Raw genomic sequence first — 18452 nt, 5'->3', positions numbered from 1 at the left:
ACTACCAAGTGTCCCCTAGATAACTCTCAAGAGTCCCCTCAAGAGCTTTCAAGAGTTCTCTCAGGAACACTCAAGAGTTCCATCCGAAGCTCTCAAGAGTTTCCTCAGAAACTCTCAAGAGTTCCCTGAAGAACTCTCAAAAGTTCTCTCAAAAACTGTCAAGAGTCCGCTCAGGAATTCTCAAGACTGCCTTCTTGAACTCTCAAAAGTCCCTTACGGAACTCTCAAGAGATCTCTTAGACACTCTCAAGAGTCCTCTCAGGAACACTCAAGAGTCCTTCCAGGAACCTCAAGAGTCCCCTAAGGAAGTATCAAGATTCCCCTTAGGAACTATCAAGAATCCCGTCAGGAATTCTAAAACGTCCTGTCAGGAACTGTCAGGAGTCTCCTTAGGAAGTATCAAAAGTCTCCTAAGGAATTATCAAGGGTCACCTCAGGATCTTTAAAGAGTCACCTCAGAAACTCTCAAAAGTTCCCTCAGGAACTCTCAAAAATCCCCTCAGAAACTCTCAAGAGTCCCCTTTGTCTCAAAAGTTCGTTTAGGAACTCTCAAGAGTCCCATCAAGAGTTCTCAATAGTTTGCTTAGGAATTCTCAAGATTCCTCTCAGAAACTCTCAAGAGTCCCCTCAGTAACTTTCAAAAGTCCCCTTAGGAACTCTCAAGAGTCCTCTCAGGAGCTCTCAAGAGTCTCAGCTGGAGTTCTCAATAGTCTCCTTAGGAACTTTCAAGAATCGCCTCAGGAACTCTCAAGAGTCCCCTAAGTTATTATCAAGAATTATCAAGCGTCCTCTCAGTATCTCTAAAGAGCCCTTTCAGGAACTACCTAGAGTCCCCTCAGGAACTCTCAAGAGACTCCCAAGGAACCCTCAAGAATCTCCTCAGGAGCTCTCAAAATCCCTACCAGGAATTCTCAAGAGTCCTATCAGGAGCTCTCAATAAGGGTATATACGGGCGCCAGTATTGGCGAAATATTGGCCTCAGCCATAACCTCAAACTTTGATGAGCTGACGGCCTCACCAGTGATGCTAGGCGCGTTACTAAAATCAGTATTTGTTTTTTTTTAAACTTATTATAATATTTCTGAATTGATTAAATTTTTTAACAATCAACAGCTAATCGTTTGAATTCATTACGGGGCGTCTCTAATAAAATTGATGAAGATAAGCCATCTTCCGCTAATGAATTTTCAAGGTGAATTTAAAACATCTGAAATATATTTTCATGTACTGCTCGGTAAAGTAAAAAGAGTTGTTTCCAACTTCTAAACGAATGCAAAATCATTCACTGTTACAAAAAAAAAGTAAATTAATAAAAGCCACGTTGATGTTGACTATGAAAATAATAGTCTGCATGCTCTGATTATTTATAACATTTTCACATAATTCGCTACATCGTTTAAGTGTGCGATACAGACAGTTGTTATTCAGTTCAGATAAATGTTGCGTTTAATTTCATATTCTAATAGAAATCTAGGGGAAAGTTGCAAATTCTCAGTACTCATGAAAACGTTTTTCAATAAAAATTCAATTTAAAATATAATCATTTCCAAATATCAATGCACTTGGCAGCCCTGACCACCCAAAAAAATCAAAACACGAGCATCTGTGTGTCGCTTTTCCACAGGGCGAATTTGTCGATATTAGTACCGCAAAATCGCGTTTATCGTGCGCCCTTCTCAAAAATTGATTCTGTTCTCCCATGGTTTGAGGTTAGGGCTGAGGCCTCCTGCTAAGGTGGTGTTCGTGTAAAACTGTCAATATATCCTAATAGTCTCCTCAGGAACTTTCAAGAATCTTCTCGGGAACTTTCAAGACTCCCTTCAGTATCTCTCAAAAGTTTTCTAAGGAACTCTCGAGAGTCCCATCAGGAGTTCTCAATAGTCTCCTCAGGAACTCTAAAGAAACCCTTCAGGAAGTCCCCCAAGAGTCCCCTCAGTAACTATCTAGAATTCCCTCGAGAACTCTCATTAGTTGCCTCAGAAACATTCAAGGGTATCCTCTGTAACTCTCAAAAGTCCCCTTAGGAACTCTCAAGAGTCCTCTCAAGAACTTTCAAGAGTCTCCTCAAGAATCCTAAAAAAATCCCCCAGGAACTATCAAGAGGGGATTCTTGAGAGTTCCTGAGGGAACTCTTGGCAGTTACTGAGGGGACTCTTGAGAGTTTCTGAGGTGACTCTTGATAGATCCTGAGGTGACTTTGATAGTTTCTGAGTGGATTCTTGATAGTTCCTGAGGGGAATCTTGATTCTTCCATAGGGGACTCTTGTTGTTCCTTGGAGTACTCTTGAGAGTTCTTGAGAGGACTCTTAAGAGTGTCAAAGAGAACTCTTGAGGGTTTCTGAGGAGACTCTTGAGAGCTTCGGATCGGACTCTTGAATGTGCCTGAGAGGAATCTTGAAAGCTCCTGAGGGGACTCTTGAGAGTTATTTTGAGGATTCTTGTGAGTTCCTGAAGAGTTCCTTACTCTCGATAGTTTCTGAGTGAAATCTTGATAGTTCCAGAGAAAACTCTTAAGAGTTCCTGACGGGACTCTTGAGAGTTCATGAGAGGACTGTTGAGTGTTCCTGAGAAGAATCTTGAGAGTTCCTGAGGTAACTCTCTAGAGTTCCTGAGGAAACTCTTGAGAGTTCCTGAGCGGGCTCTTGAGAGTGACTCAGCGGAAATTTGAGAGTTCCTGAGCGGACTCTTGAGAGTTCCCGGACTGACTCTTGTGAGTTCCTGGGCGGGCTCATGATAGTTTTTGAGGGGATTCTTGAGTTTTTAGGGACTCTTGAGATTTTCAAATGACTCTTTGGAGTTTCTGAGGGGACTCTTGAGAGAACTCTAATGAGTTCTTGAGGGGTCTCTAGAAAGTTTCTGAGGGCCTCTTGAAAGTTCCCGAGGGGATTCTTAAGAGTTCCTGAGGGGACTCTTGAAAGTTCTTGATCGGACTTTTGAGAGTTTCTAAGAGTACTTTCGATAGTTGCTGATTGGGTTCTTGAGAATTTTCTGAGGGGATTCTTGATAGCTCCTGAGGAGACTCTTAAGAGTTTCTGAGAGGACTCTTGAGGGTTACTGAGGGAACTATTGATAGTTCCTGAGCGAGCTTTTGAGAGTTCCTGGGCAGACTCTTTAGAGTTCCTGAGGGGGCTCTTGAGATTTTCCAAGGAACTCTTGAGAGTTCCTGAGCGGACTCTTCAGAACTCTCGAGGGGACTCTTGAAAATTCTGTGGTTACTCTTAATCTATTGAGTTTTTGAGAGTTCATTAGATTTTTCAAAAAAATTTTGAGTTAAATTTTTGATAATTTTCTATTCCAAAGGATACTTTTATTTCACAAGGTGCGTTTCAAAGTTTAACAGGGTTGCAACAGAGATTGTCATTGGTTGCAACGCTAGTCGTCGTGCAGTTAGATATTTTATAAGATTTAAGTCGATGAAAAAATTTATACACATTCTGAGTATGGCATTCTTATCATTAATGCAATTCTATTCAAGCAATTGATAGCACTTTAGTAGAAATCTGTGGCTTGTGATATAGCTCAGTTGGCAAGTCTGTTGTCTCCTGAGCCGATGTCCGTGAGTTCGAGCCCAAGAGTAAACATCGAACACAGTTGTACCGGATAGTTTTTCAATAACGATCCGCCAACTGCAACGTTGATAAAGTCGCGAATGCCATAAAGATGGTAAAACGACTATAATCGAAACAAAAAAAAAAAACTTTAGTAGAAATCGAATGAAAGTATTTACTAAGCCTGTGATATTCTAGACTACCGGATTGAGATGACACCTCTGCCCTAGACAAATCCAAAAAAAAAAATAGGAAACTGTCCAACAAAATGGGTGCAAAAGTTGCATCCGGAAGAAGAAAGCCCAAAAAAAACACAAACCATCCAAGGCTATCGACGGGTTCTCAGATGGGTTTTGGGACCTTTTCCGAGTGGGATATAAACGTATAAACTTCCGTCTTCACGCGGTAAACTTGCCACTTTTCGTACCCATCAGCATCCCCCCAATAAGTTTAAGGAGATCTTATCGTCGGTTCTCTTCACTACTTTTTCTTTCACTTTCGGAATGTAAATCGAGCTGGGTCCCGGTTCCGGGTTTGAGGGTTGCTGGTTAAATTTTTTCCAAATGGGAAAAAAGAGAGGGGTTCCACAAGAACAGAAACAGATAAACGAACTGACATAAAATTTGAAGAAAAATATCCAATAACAAGTTACGGGGCTAAATTTTGGATTGAGGGTAGGGTTCTTTTTCAAAAGACAGGGAGGTAATGGAATGAGGTGGATCTAAGTAAGAAGGACGCAACTACTTCTAGAGTAAAATTATGATTCTTAGCACAAAAATGTTGGGGCGGCGTTTTCGAAAGCACACAAAAAATACGGGTAGCTACTTTCTACTTTTCTCTACGCGCGAACTTTCGTTTCAGGGTTTCATACGGGTGAACCGAAAAAAATGGACACAAAAAAGAACGTTGAAAATCGAACGAACAAATTCATTCCGAGAGGTTCTATTTAATAAGAGGGAAAAAGCATTCTAGAGAGGATAAAAAATTGTGTGAACTACAATGCATGGTATTATAAAATATTTCTCGGTCGGAACAAAAATTGAACGCCAAAAAAGGTGGGTCTACTTACTGGAGCCTCCATACGTGGAATCACCTGCTCGGCAGATGACGATTTCGAGATTTGCCGACGATTTCGATTGCGGGGGCGGGAAAAGATAGAGAGATCGAAAGAGAGATTTTTTTTCGGTTCAAAAATGAGCTTTCACTAACACGGTTCGTCGGGAGTTCAATTTTTGACAAAAGGGGTTTTTCTCGTTTTGCCAAAGTGGATAAGAGGGACATTTTCTAGATTTATTTCTCGGTAAACCCTAATGGTTTCGAGAGTTTGATCAATGGAGTTTCAAAAGATAGGGATTTTCAAAAAAAAGGAAACAGGGCCCGATTTTGCTTCCGAGAGCCTGCCAAAACTCAAAACAAAATACTTTCGGCTACTGATCTACCGAGAGATAGAATGACAAAACGAAAGAAATTTAACCGAGGAACGGATAAAAATGCTATAGGAAACAAACTAGACAGAGACTATTTATAGTAGTTCTGCGAGCAGTTGAGTGTCTCAAAAAAAATTGTTTTAAAAAGGTTTTATTCCACTTACATTTAAGGCAAACGGCGCCACGCGGATATCAACAAAGTCACGTATGGGACACACAGACACCGAGATACAGAGTTTCAAAATCCAAAGCAAAAATTGCGATTTGGCGCCAACGATTCGGTTCAGTTTTTGGGTTGGGTTTGTCAAAATTGGAATTTTTTTGAGGATTTTTTTCATTTTTATTTTATCGAAGATGGACGATTGTTGATTGGTTTTTTTGTTTGTCAGTTTGTTTGTTGATGATGAAGTGGCGGAATATAAGAAAGTAATCGAAAGAAAAAAAATTATCTAAGTATTGAATGTAAAGTTCATGGTTTTAAAACTATTTCAAGATTTGGGAGAGCTAGGGCAGCTACTAACATTTTTGGGTGGGTGCTGAGGCGCAAATTATACTTTGGAGCAAAGAATCTAGAACAAAATGTGTGCGTGATTTGATACAGAATGAGGCAGTGTAGCAAAAGTTTGCTGTGCTTGAGAGTGTTTTACAATGAACCTTTTCTTAATTCCCTTAGAAACTAGGTATAAACCAAATTTGACCCTTTATTGATCTTTTCATTTGTGATTCATGATTGTTCTGAGGTATTTAATAAAATTCTTCTAAAAACTATAGAAAAATTGTGAACCTCGTTTAAAATCTAAAATATTCACCATATGAAATACCTATTACTAAACGAAATGATACATTTCACGCATTTCAATAGACATCGTACGTTGAAAACTATCCGGGCTTTTGTGTAATCCAAACGACATTGTTGGGAAATTTTCAACAAATTTGTTGTTTTTTTCTCGGATTCATCATCAAAGAATTTTCGGTGGAATTCTAACATGATAGTACAGCTTTCTGATCAATTTGAAAAATTACTCAACCTGATGTACTAGTTTGAAGCGTGTTACGGCTTAAGATTGGTTCAAAAAGAAAACAAAATCTGAAAAAATCATAGTCATTTTCAGTTCCCTTGTTGAATCCATCCGAACTAAAAATACTATACATTTAATTTATAAATTGTTAACTGTAAATTGCTTAGTTCCTGTTTTAAGTTTCCTAACCTCAATTGGAAAATTGTCCGGTTAAAAATTTCCTTATCATGCTAAATATAGGTACCCACAACGTCTGGTCCAGATATTCTGAAACAGCTTGAATAACGTATGAGCAAGTTAAAAGAAAAGCAATAGTTTCGCTCCTATTGATCCCAACAACAACGTAGGAAAAAAGCTTTCATGTTGTCGGGTGGCTGGACGGTTGATCGATGTTGATTTGCATCATATCGTCCATTTTGCATTCGAACGCTTCAACGTTCTATATGTCGCATGTGTGTGTGTAGGAAAATGGACATATGCACACTTCATGCGCACGTGTGCCTGTGTTTATGTCGGTTTTTCTCGTGTGGTTGGAAAATGTTTGTTCAACAACTGAGGTTCCTGGCTGGCATTAGGTAGTTGGGTTTATCCGGAATTCAATGATTGGCTATTTTATGCTGCCGACGCCAAACTTGGGGTGAGTAACAAAGCTGATGCCACCATTCATCCTATCCAACACGGGAGAAACTGTAGGATGAAGGGTTATGATTGGAGACGACCCACCGGAAACATTGGTCGGTTGGTGATGCAATTTAAATTCTCGATTAAAGCAATAAGAGCACCACAACATGATTGAAACTGATGTGGTGGTGCTGGGTTGCTTGCATTAGGATAAACGGGTGATATCGATACATCTTTCAGTGGTGATTTATTTGCGAACACCGGAAAATTAATGTCGATATCAATTTAGGCCAGTAGTATAAACCAGAGTGGAGAAGGGTTGATTGAAAAAATCTCAAGTGTTGAAAAGAGACAAAAGTGATTTTCAAACCAATTTCAAGAATAAATAGACGTGTTTTTCGGAAAATATGAGATAATCATGAGCTTTAAAAATTGCAGATTTATTTTAAAAAATGCGATTGAGACTTCTAGAAAGCCATTTCGAATTTACAAGACTACTGTTAGGATAGCACATGATATCGAATAGTTTTCAGTGTAAACTTTCAATCATCATTAAGTTCATGACCTCTCACCTAACTGAAAACGAGGTAATAATAAAATGAATCGCAAATGGTAGTATGCTAGCAAGCATGAAATCACACCAAAAATGATAACTCAAGTCGTTAACAATGGTGTTGCGAATCGCAATTTCAACTGTATAGTGAGAAGATCGTATAAAATGTCGTTTGAAGTCAGTTTAAGTCGGTTATCATAGAAAGTCCGCTATATAAATTTCGAAATGATTCTGCTTTCACGCGGGCTTCATGTGAGAAAATCATCGGCATTTTCTCTTTGCAACCAGCAGTGCATCCAGATTGCTTAGAAATTAGATGGGAATTGAGTAATATTAACCAATAAGAGAACTGAAAAATATTGTCACTGGCAAGGATTTGAAGGCCACGAGAAAAAAATTATCTTAGGCTCTCTTGCATTCTTCCGATAGGTGCGAATAAGGTGTCGGATAAAGCTCAATTGGTGTAGTTTTCGTCGCTTTAGAAAGAAATTTAATTTATGCATGTATGTATATTGCCTCCTTTTTGGTAGGTAAATGTTGTTTAGCAACTTTCATTCGATCAACCTTTAATTTATATGGAACGTATTTCAAAACAGCATAAGAAAAAAGCTACAAAAATGTTTCCTGGGATACCTGCCAAAAATGGAATTCTCGAGCTTTGCCTTGAAGGTATACAGCCACAAGGCAATGCGAAAAAAGCGATATGCTCATTTTAACGAAGTGTTTTCTCTGGCAGCTGATCAAAAACAGAAACTACAGAGTTTTATCGGTGAGAAAGTTGTTGGATAATAGTTTTTAAGAAATACTGGATTGGTTTGTCACCAAGTGATCGTAATCATTCGGAGTAGATGAATACTTTGCTAACATTTTTGTTTTCATTTCATCAATGTGAGTTTTTCAGGAACACTTGAAGTGAAACCAGGATACCCAATAAACCCAGCAAACATTTTTGTAGATATATTTCTCAACCACTCTGTTATAGGTTTCATATACCTCATAGAATGATCCGAAAAATCTCAAAAATCAAAATTTTCCTACCACAGTGGAGGCAATATACATAATTTCAAATTCTATCAAGAGCGATAAGAACTATACAAATTCGATATTCGATATTCAACACCTTATTCGTACATCCTGAAAGTAAGCAAGAGAGCGCAAATTTTGCTCTCAATGCATGCAAACCGTTGCAAGTAACAATATTTGCTAATCTGTTAGTAATCTGTTTGTACTCCCAAGCAACCAAAAGTCCCATAGAAGAAGTACAAAAACGCTTACTCAGCCCCATCATTGATATGAAGTACGTTCTATGTAGCTCAAAATTTAAGTTCTAATTGATATTATCAAGTTCCAAAACAAGTCTTATTGATCTTCTGTTCAGCTTTCAGCGACCTTTTAATTCAACTTCCAAAAATCGTAAAATGAGCAAAAAATCTCTCTCTTTCTCAACTGCACCCTTGGCATCAGTTCAATTCACCTTCTCTTGATTATTTACTTTGTTCTGTACATAGTGCCGCCATGATACCACGCGCCGGATTCCAAACTCGACAAATTGCTCAATTGCTTCTTTCATACATTTCCTGCATATATCGCATCAGAATGGTCACTCAATTACCAAATTACTTATTGAAAAAAAAACTTGCCTGGCTTGGGGATCGAACCCCGATCTTCGTGGTGAGACGTGGTCACGACCAAGACCGCGCCTAGCTTTTGTTCTAATTGAAACCTCAATGCACTTCGTGTTACTTACCAAATCCCGTTTTCAGCACTATTGTGCCTTTTATGTGACTTAAGTCCCGTACTACGTACGTATAAGTCTCTTTTGCAACTTTCAAGTTCGTTAATGAGTTTATATAGTTCACTCATGGGAATAGGGCAAAATACTTCACAAACAACGTACATATTGATCACTTTTGCAACTTTCAAGTTCATTCATGAGTACATAAAGTTCACTAAAGAAATTGGGCAGTTGATTCTCTTTGTCAGCCAATATGTAACTTTCAATGCCTTTATTGAAGTAAATATGTGACTTTTGGTTGCTTGGGCTGCTACTCGCAGAAAGAACAACGAGGTTTTTTTTCTCAATTGAATCCCGTGCGGGAGAAAAAATTTGCAAACATGGTGGACTTTTTTCATATCCGATTTGAAACGACTTTAAGTATCGATTTTTTCGATAATTTATTTATTAGGAAGGAATTGCGATTCGCATTCACATTATTAACGACCTAATTTATCATTTCTAATAAGATTTCTAATGTCCGATCGAGTGATTATCATATCAAGTACGTCTCGATGGAAAAGTGGTTGGCGTGACAAGACGGTAATCGCTGGTCCACCGATGGCAGTAGTTCGATTCCCATCTCGGCACTGGGTTTTAAATGTTAATCCTAAGTTGTCCACGTTTATTAAGTCTGTCAAGCCAAAATCGGCTAAGACGATGTATGTCTTTTAAAGCAGTTAGAGCTTCTAAGTCCCAAAGCCCAGGATGAGAATAAGTTAAACGTGTATTTGATAGGTCTACGTATAAGTTACTCTGTAGTTCCTGAAGATAAACTACGCCTTTAAATGAATTCTGTAAGAAAAAGCTGCCTTCAGAGAGACCTTCCATTCGACTTTGTTACTAACGCAGTGGTTCAAAAGTTCCTGTTATTTTCTTTAAAATTGATGCTTAGGTTTCCCACACGCAATCTACATCTCTGAATAAAGCAAAGGAAAAGAATCAACTGTCATCACGAAGTATGACAAACTGGAATCGTTCACTACGAAATACAACGAATAAAAATTTATATGGCTGCCGTTCGGACCAAACATAAGTTCAAACAGTTTTCAAAGTATGATACATGCCACGTTATTTCCATATTATCGACAAAATTATATAGAATGCTGTGAAAGTTGGTACAGACTAGAAAAGATACCGTTGATCAAAAAATTCTTCAAAACCTTCTATTCCAACGTTCACAGCAATCTACATAATTTTGTTGATAAGATGGGAAAAACATAACCTGCACCATCATTAAAAACTATTCGGATACATGTTTAGTCCGAACGGAACCCTTAAAAATTTGAAATCATTAGATTCCTTTGATTTTTTTTTATTTGTCAGTATTATTATTAGTTTGATCATTATGTGACGTTTGGACTATCAGAAAATTATGGCATAACGAAGTAATTCCAGTCAAGAGGGAGCTATGATAGAATAAGGTTGCCAGATGGCCCGGTTTTATCCGGGTTTTCACGGAAATTTAATACAAAATTCCCGGATTTTTTTGAAAACAGCCTGGATTTTGCCCGGATTTATTCACTGTATTTAACAAATAAATTTTTTGATTAATTTAAAATACGACCAAATATTAACTGATGATTTTTGATAATTTTTTTTCATTTTTATTCCAGATATTCGTTGGGTAATTTTTGGGTTTTAACCTAATTTGCCAAGATACTGCCCGGATTTTTGGTCGACAATCGAGAAATCAAATGCAAAAAAGTTTTATCTGATAAACTAAATTTTGAGATTTCAAGTTATTAAATGGTGTAAAATTGGTAGAAATCGGTTCAGTAGTTCCTGAGATATAGGGCTCATGATCTGGCGTTTCCACTATTTTTTTTCTCGACGCTCTTTAATGTTACCAAAAAAACACAAATGGTCCTTTAAGTATTATAAAATAATCGAGCGTCTTAGAATCTTAGAAGTGGAATGAGCTTCCAACAAAAAACTAGAAGAAAAATATTTCTAGACTGCCGTTCGAACTAAACATAAGACCGAATAGTTTACAACGTTCGGTGGTCTTTGTAATGTTGTTTTTTGGCCTTTTAGTCAGAATTGCCGTTAATATATCGTTGACAGTTGGATATCCGAAAAACCATCAAAAAAAAAAATCTTTTGATCAAGCGGTTTATTCAGAATGTCTTAATGAAAATGAAAAATTGAAAGCGTATTGAAAAACGAAGATTAATAATTTATAAGATTGCCGTTCGGACTAAACATAAGACCGAAAAGTTTTCGACGTATCGTCTGTTACAAAGACTCAGAAATTAAAATGTTGGCTATAATCCTGTTAAAATATTTATGAGAAATCTGAAACTCGGTTCAATAAATTTTTTCTTCCTAGAGTTTAAAAACACATAATTTTATAAGAAAAAAGGAAAAAAACCTCAAATGAAATGAATTTTCTTCGTTGGGTAATCTTGTTCCACGTGATTGAGATCCAGATTGAGCTGAGCAACGAAATATTTGTTTTTAATTCCTAGTTTTATTTACAAATTATAAATGACTTCTAGTTAATCTTATTGCTTCTTAAAGTAAAATATCCGCATCGAAAAACCAGAAACTCAAGTGATCCAATCCATTGCTCGATTAAGATATAATATTGATGGGGCCCCATATGGAAAAATGATTTGTTTTCCGATAAAGGGAAGGTCAACAGAAATTTCCATTTCCCATATGTTCGAATCAGCTTCAGAGTGAGATACAATCAAAACACAAATGTTATCTCACTGTCCCCAATCCTGTTGGTTCCATATTTCCAGAATTCGGAACAAGAGACGAAAAGGGGTATCAATATCGGTTCCGGTGAAACTAAAAGGCAGCTGTTCCCGGTAAAGCCGGGGGGTTCGACACAAACTATTAGCCAGTAGTCCGGAGACGAATGTGGATTTATTCAAATTCCTGCATTGTTTGTGTACCCAACCCCATTACAGGAAGCACATCCGGTGTGGGTCAATTATTCTAACAATCTGCTACTTCCCAGTAGAGGCGAATAACATATTAGCAGTTATTTAAATGATGTATATTTCTAGATTTATGTGAAACACATCGGCCCAGCAGTGGTCAATTTTACCAGAAATAGTAAAGCGGATCCGGAAATTGTGTACGCGCTTTGCGCCCAGAAAAGCGTAAAGTTCATTACTGTTGTCGGTCTACGGAAATAATCCGCTTACAGGGCTCTACCTACTAATTGAATAGAAAAGCGCCGGGGCCGCCGTTTTGATGTAATTGAATATTTTAGCTTATCTTAAAATGTGTTTGATTCGGTGCTTTTGATCGATTTGTTACACAAAGACCGATTTTCAGGAAAAGTCTAATTCCAAACTAGGTTGCAACGTAACGGTTTCTTTTCGATCAGAGAACCAAAAAACCCGTAGGCCTTTTAATGAAGATAAATGGTGGATCTATTGAATAATTGGTAGCAGAATGCGTAGGTAATATTTAATGGGAAATCATCCAATGAAAGCAGGATGAGAAAGCAAATAGTTCGTTCGGTAGTTTTTTCCCAGGGAGCAAAAACTCTCGTCCAGATGTCTGTCCAGGATCAGCAGCCAGGACTCATTCGTACTTTATGGCTTTTCTGTTGCCAGTTCTGTGCGAAATGGATCACCATTTCCGGGAGCGCATAATGAAAAGAACACAATGGCACAGATTGTGTGAATGGCAAGTGCTAGGGTTAATAGAGTTGAGATATTTTTAGCCCATTTCGTGGTGTTCCTAAATTCAGTTTAAAAAAACATTTTTGAATAATGCTGGAGAATAAATGAGGTGAAAAAAATCTAACGTTAAATCCATAGTAACAATTCAAAGGAAAGGCTTGTCGAAACATAGTCAGCTTTTCATGCTTCTTAGTTGCAATTTCAAAATCTTATCGTTCCCTTTTGTTCCAAAATCAAGCTGATCAAAGGGGTTTCAGACTTTCTGGGGAATTTAGGAAAGAAAATTTGCGATAAAAAACAAACAAAAAATACAAAATTCCTCAGAAATTCCAAATTTTTATTGAGTTGATTTCAAAGGCAAACTTATTGAACAATAAAAAAAATTAATTCCGTGAAAATTCTCGACTCCTCGAGCTACCAATTTGAACGTTCCATTTGAGGCCTCAATTTTTCGAAGCAAAGGTATAAAACAACAAATTAATCAAATTTTACAGCCACCCTTTCTCGGGTCGAGAGAGAGAAAAAGAGAGCAATTGGCCCTGAGCATGCCGAAAATAGTGTGAAAATTTGTTTGCTTTTCCTTTTATTGCCCTATTGGCACCATCGTTCGTTTTCGTTTTCGCTTTTTTTCATTCTTCCGTCAGTTCCAGTCACAGTCCGGCCATTCATCACCGAATTGGGGCCCGCGTATCATCTTCCGGCAGGCAGGCTGGAGCTAGCAAGTGAAACGGAACGGAACGGAACAAACGAACGAATGGACGAATCTGCTGGCCTGCCTCCAACTCCTCTTTTTTCGTTTGAATACAGGCTGTATCGGAAAGCACTTTTTCACGTTTCACGGGGGTTTTCTTTCCTGTAACTACAGAGTCGTCGGAAAGAAATATCAACAGGAGCGGCGAAACCGGAAAGGACCCAGATTGGGGGAGGTGGGCTGCCCAGCAATATAACCTTTCATGATATGGCGGTGTTAAGCCTTAATGGAGATCTATGGGTTTTTGGTCGTCGTCGTTTGTGTAATGAAATCAATTATATTGACGTTTCTCAACCAGAACCCGGAGGCTCACTGTGGTCTTTTTGGCCCTGAACTGTTGACCTGAACATAAACTGGGGGGTCTTTAGCTGTTCGATAGCAGATCAGAAGTCATCAATTATTCGAAAAAAAAAATCAAGATCAGCAAATACAAATATTGTCTATAGTTGACAGCAACAGACCTGAAAATTTTAAAGCTAAAAACAGCACCCAGCTTTTCCTTCCCGGTGGAAATTTAGAAAATGAAACATACAATTCAATCTTGTGACAGTTTGATTGTTTCAAAACCATGATAGCTGATGATTTATAACTTCTGGTAACCTTTAACAAATTTTTTCAAAAGATATAAAACTAAATGTAGAGCAATTGCTTACAAAATTCCAAGACTGTTACCTCAGAAACTTCCTCTTTTTAAAATATTTCTGAGCATTCCATGATTGAGTTGGACAGTGTTGCAAGTTTTATCGTATGACAAACTGCTACTCTGTTTAAGCCGTTGGTTTCTATCGGTTTTTATTATCGTTTTATCATCTATTGCAAAGTTGAAGATAGATAATTCCTCTATGAAGCTACATTCTTAATGAAAAAATATTTTAAAAAATATTTGAAAACAGCATTAAATGGTCAGCATTTTATCGAGACACTTTAACTTTATGTACAAATAGTTTCATCTAGAGATAAAATATTTGATGTTTTCGAATCAAAATCGATAGTTCATAATCCAAGGAATTCATTTCAGTCGATCATATTGGTTTTTTCGATCTTAAATATGATGTATATGAAATTCAATTTTTTTTTGTTTCTATATACTCTCATGACGCTCAGTTTGGTCTGGTCGAAGCCCGGTCAAATGCCAAAAATCACATGGCAAAATCCGGGCATTAAATTTCGAAAATTTCAACACAAAATTCGGACATATTTGATCAAAATCTTGGAGTTATTCGGTAAAATTTAAGAAGAGAAAACTAAAACATTTTTTACAAACAAAATACATTAGCAAATTTTAAACCGGATTTAGGGCCTTTAAAAAGTGACAATTAAAGTAAACAATCGCCCTTAATTCATGTGTGAGATTTTCTTTCAACCTCAACCGTATGGATCACGTTTCGCATTTACAAACTTGTTTGATTGGATTATTTTTCTTTAGAAACAAAACCGGGGTGGACTGGACTTTTGCTAAAATCCAGGAAAATTCGAACAATCTGGCAAGCTTATGATATCCACAATGTAGGAGAGTTGAATATTGTGTTTTGAAACCAACTTGAAATCCACATCACGTTCAATTTTTCACTTCCTATTTGCCATAACCAGTTTTCACGTTTCACGTCTCACGTCTCAAGCCTTACGTTTCAAGTCTCAGCTCACCTATCATCTCACATCTCTTACAATATATCCAACTTTTTACGTTGGGTTTTCTCAAATCTCACCTTCTCAGGTCTTCTCCTCAGGTCCTCATCTTCTCCGTTGAATGTCTTATATGTAATCTTCTCACGTTTCAGGTCTCAAGTTTCACATCATCTTCTTATTTTTGCAATCTTGCGTTTCATATATTGAGCCTTGCCATTCAAGGCTCAAGTATCCTTTCAGATTCTCAGGCCTCATGTCACACTCTTTATGTCACTCGTTTCACTCTATTGTCTCACGTTTTTATCGAAACCCGTTTTCCGTCTAGCGACTCTTGTTTATCGACTCACGTCTCTCCAACGTGTTATGCTTCATCATCATTTGTTTCATGACTCATGTTTCTTACCACATCTCCAAGTCTCATTTTTGATGTCTCATCTTCTCACGTCTGATGTTTTGTGTCTCACTTTGGGGACTCCTTTATCTTAAACGTCTCACCTTACAATTTCACGTCTTTTCTTCTCACGTTTCACATCCGATTTCACCTCCTACTTTTCACATCCTGGTCTTACATCTCACGTCCCACTTTTCAAATCTTATGCCTTATCCTTCATGTCACGTTTGACGCCTTACGTATCACATATTTCGTCTACTCGGTAAACCCCTTCACCCCTTTCAACAATAAAGAGATTTTCTTTCACATTGGGTCTTATACGACTTTTGGAAGCAATTCGTAAACCGTCATCTTGTATTTAAAGATGGCGTCGAAATTTTGAGACTCAAGTGTTTCTATCAGGTTTGTTCTCATAATTTGAATTTAACTTAATGCAAATGAACATTGTAGCAACCGCCATTGTTTGCATTTTAAATCGTTTTCCGTCGTGTTTATCGCCGTTTTAATCGTCCCTTTTGTGTCCTGTGAACCTGTTTCCAACCGGTGCCGCCGTGTGTAATGGAATCTTGCTCGATCGGTGCCCCCGTAACGGATTTTCTCGCTGAAAGTTTTTGCGCTGCTTACTTTTCCACTGTTTGTTGTTTGTTTTGATCCGCTTTCAATAAGGCTCAGATACGCCAACAACAGACAGTGAACTGTGAAATGAAACTTTCGCGTTTTTCGTGCACGGTTCCCGCAGCAACATTTTGGAAAAAATACAGGATCAAATGTCTTCCATCGTTATGGCCTGTGACAAATGCGCCAAGCCCACAAGCAATTCCGACAGCATCACTTGTCAAGGCTTTTGTACTCTGGCGCATCACTTCATGCACCTTCAAGTGCGCTGGGCTTCTTACATCACACCTAAAATCCAGGGCAGCCAACAAAAATCTGCTTTGGGTCTGTGATGCGAGTTGTAATCTTTTAAAAAAAATCAGCGTTTCGTCGCACTATGTCTGGTTACGAATCTCTGATCCGGGATTTTAAGAATAATCAAGCGTCCTTAGTTGCGGAAGTGAAGTCGGAATTAGCAGTGACACACAGAAAATTGGACAAAATCATCAACGACCGTTCCAATTTAAATCCATCCCCTCGCATGTCTGCCCGTTGACCTAGCCTTGGCACCCCTACAAACAAGCGACGTCGGATCGAACCACCCACTCAAACCTCCTGTGTGGGTACTAAGAAAGTCACCGTTAAATCGATAGCCACTGTTGCGCCGAGAGAGAAAAAATTTTGGGTCTACCTTGCAAGGTTGCAAAATACCGTCACTGCAAAGGACATCGAAGAACTCGTCACGTAATGTCTCCAGTGCGAATCAGCCGAGGTTCACCTTTTGGTACGGAAGGATGTCGCTTAGGCGCATTCAAGGTTGGAGTTGATCCCAAGCTCAAAGACGCCGCTCTTTCCCCTAGAACTTGGCCCGCTGGCACTCTGTTCAGAGAGTTTGAGGATCTTGAATCAAAAAAACCTGTCAACACCTGTTGTCCCGTTTCCTCCTGCGACCTCGCTCACTCCATCTTTAACTTCCGGGAGTTCTACTCCACTGGTTGTACCTCACTAATGATTGCTTACATTCATAGTCCATCGTTTACAATCGTCTACAATTCTATTGGATCATTTCCGTCGTCAATTGCTTCTACCCTCCTACCGTCTTCCTCTTGAATCGACTACCTGCTCGCAACTTCATGCTCCTGCTATGACATCATCGCCTTCACGGAAACATGGCTGAATGACCGCACACTTTCAAGTCAGATCTTCGGCCCTGATTACGCAGTGTTCCGCTGTGACCGTAGTGCCCGTAACAGCAAAAAGTCCAGTGAAGGCGGGGTGCCGTGAAGTCGAATCTCCCAGCGCAGCTCATCGACAACAAATCCTGGTGCGATTTGGAACTTGAGTGTGTATTGGCACTGATCTTGTAGACCGGAAACTGTGCGTACATATATGCACTGTACCTGCCACCCGATTGCTCAAGAGATGTTGCCCTCGCTGAGTCGTTTTATCGCTGCATCGTCGAAGTTAGTTCTTTCTGCGCTCCAGAAGATGACTTACGTGTCATTGGCGAATTCAGTATGCCAAGTTTGAAGTGGTGCTCTAACCATGGTAGCTTCCTGTATCCTGACCCTGCCTGCTCTACTTTTTCGGGGCCTTCAAACATCATATTGGACTCCTTGAGTAGAGCGACCTTGCGCCAGATTAACGGCGTGGTGAACGAATACGGTCGTACGCTGGATCTTTGCTTTGCCAATGATGGATCTCGTTTACCGATCATCGAACTCGCTCCTGCACCGCTAGTTAAAGTAGTCCCACATCACCCTGCTCTTTTGGCATCACTTGAAATAACTAGGCTGAACGCTACAGTAGGAAAACCAGCGACCTTCTACCTCGACTTTAAAAACGCTAACTTCAACGACATCTCTCACATTCTGGCAACTAACGACTGGGTATCTGAGCTTGATCTATCAAATCATAAATCCTATCAAATCCGCTACTGATACCTTCTCACACATTCTGAATTATGTGATCGATCGCCACGTTCCAAAACGCTCTAGCAGCGGAAATACGTGAGTCCCTTGGATCACGACTGAACTGCAACAATTGAAGACGGCTAAAAGGTATTCTCTTCGAAACTACAAGAAGCAAAAATCATCCTACACTAAGGATATACACCGTAAACTTAACTCCGTTTATAAAAAAAATCCAGCGAACGTTGTAACCATAACTACCTACGTCGCGTACAACGTAACCTCAAGTCTTGCCCAAAATCGTTTTGGAAACACGTAAATAGTCAGCATAAAGAACCTGGTATACCTTCAAACATGTTTTGGACGGCATCACGGCGAACTCTGATCGTGGAATCTGCGATCTCTTCACCCAGAAATTTTCCAGTATCTTCATTTCAGCTTCAACATCCCCATAACATTAAGCTAGTGCTGTCAGGAACGTTTCGCCATTGAGGCAGTCATCTCTAAAGCAGCAGCGAACCTCAAGAATTCCTTTTCTACGGGCCCGGGCGGGATACCAGCTGCTTTTTTGAAAAGTTTCATGCCTGTTTT

At 38.9% G+C, this 18452-nt stretch overlaps 1 protein-coding gene across 1 annotated transcript in view; it reads right to left on the bottom strand.

The window, feature by feature from the left end:
• Positions 1-18452, bottom strand: part of LOC129742247 (tyrosine-protein phosphatase Lar) — a 740954-nt gene that overhangs the window by 164501 nt on the left and 558001 nt on the right. The window contains exon 12 of the mRNA XM_055734122.1: positions 4618-4641. Coding sequence (XP_055590097.1) covers positions 4618-4641 — 24 coding nt within the window. The remainder of the gene's footprint in view (positions 1-4617; positions 4642-18452) is intronic.

The sequence above is a fragment of the Uranotaenia lowii genome, chromosome 2 (genome assembly GCF_029784155.1).
Source record: "Uranotaenia lowii strain MFRU-FL chromosome 2, ASM2978415v1, whole genome shotgun sequence".
Classification (NCBI taxonomy): Eukaryota; Metazoa; Arthropoda; class Insecta; order Diptera; family Culicidae; genus Uranotaenia; species Uranotaenia lowii.
Note: the sequence above shows the minus strand (reverse complement) of the source record. Positions and strands in the feature narration are given on the sequence as shown.